The sequence below is a fragment of the Rhea americana genome, unplaced genomic scaffold (assembly GCF_003343005.1).
Source record: "Rhea americana isolate MKP2758 unplaced genomic scaffold, rheAme1 scaffold_376, whole genome shotgun sequence".
Lineage (NCBI taxonomy): Eukaryota > Metazoa > Chordata > Aves > Rheiformes > Rheidae > Rhea > Rhea americana.
In genome coordinates this window covers 1-1267 of record NW_028186508.1, presented here as the reverse complement: position 1 = coordinate 1267, position 1267 = coordinate 1, and the positions used below count along the sequence as shown (strand labels likewise).

Genomic DNA, 1267 nt, shown 5'->3' with positions numbered 1-1267 from the left:
CCGCTGCCCCGCCACGGGCGCCCTCTCTTCCAGGTACGTGCTGCTGCTCCTCGTCCTCTTCTTCATCCCGGGCGTGGTGATGACGGTGGCCTACGGGCTCATCTCCCGCGAGCTCTACCGCGGCATCCGCTTCGAGCTGGACGTCAAGGGGGAGGCGGCAGGTGAGGGGCCGGGCAGGGCGCCTGGCGGGGCCGGCGGCGCCCGGCACTGACCCGCCCGCTCTGCCCGCAGCCCGGCACAGCAGCGGCGCGGAGCCGGCGCCCGCCTGCGACGAGGGCGACGGCTGCTACCTGCAGCTCTCCCGGCCGGGCGGCGCGCTGGAGCTGCGTGCGCTGGGGGCCGCGGGCACGCAGCAGGACCGCGCGCGCATCAACTCCTCCGAGGCGAAGCTGGTGGCCAAGCGGCGCGTGATCCGCATGCTGGTGGTCATCGTGGCCATGTTCTTCCTCTGCTGGCTGCCCATCTTCAGCGCCAACACGTGGCGCGCCTTCGCCCCACGGGCGGCCCAGCGCGCCCTCTCCGGGGCGCCCATCTCCTTCATCCACCTGCTCTCCTACACCTCCGCCTGCGCCAACCCGCTCATCTACTGCTTCATGAACCGCCGCTTCCGGAAGGCCTTCCTGGCCACCTGCGCCGGCTGCCGCCGCGCCTGCCCGCGCCGCCCGCTCGACGAGGATGTGGCCAACGCCAACGCCTCGCTCTCCAAGTTCAGCTACACCACCGTCAGCAGCCTCGGCCCGCCCTGAGCCCCGGCACCCGGCGGCTCTGCGCAGCCCTGGCTCTGCCGCGCCCCGGCCCCCGCCGCGCCCCGGCCGCGGAGCATCCCCCGCACCCCCCCGGCACCCCCCACGCACCCAGCACCCCCCCTGCCCTGGCCCTGCCTTGCTGCCAGCCCCAGAGCAGCCCTGGCACCCCAGCACCCTCTGTGCACCCCAACAGCCACCGTGCACCCAGCCCCGGAGCAGCTCTACCGTCCCAGTACTCGCCGTTTTTCCACGTGCCCCGGCATCTTCCATGTGCCCCAGCACCTGCTCTGCCACCAGCCTCAGAGCAGCCCCAGCACCCACCGTGCCTCCGTGTGCCCCAGCACCCTCCGTGCACCCCAGCACCCACCGTGCCTCCGTGTGCCCCAGCACCCTCTGTGCACCCCAGCACCCACCGTGCCTCCGTGTGCCCCAGCACCCTCCGTGCATCCCAGCACCCACCGTGCCTCCATCACCCTCCGTGCCTCCGTGTGCCCCAGCACCCTCCGTGCACCCCAGCACCC

The 1267-nt window shown here is 73.5% G+C and overlaps 1 protein-coding gene across 1 annotated transcript; it reads left to right on the top strand.

The window, feature by feature from the left end:
* The first annotated feature begins 8 nt into the window (after positions 1-8).
* On the top strand, positions 9-1261 carry LOC146591316 (cholecystokinin receptor-like). The gene is made up of 2 exons (XM_085313068.1): positions 9-161; positions 232-1261. Exons 1-2 carry the CDS (start codon positions 80-82, stop codon positions 744-746), a joined length of 597 nt encoding a protein of 198 aa, XP_085169194.1. The 5' UTR covers positions 9-79; the 3' UTR covers positions 747-1261.
* The last annotated feature ends 6 nt before the right edge of the window (positions 1262-1267 follow it).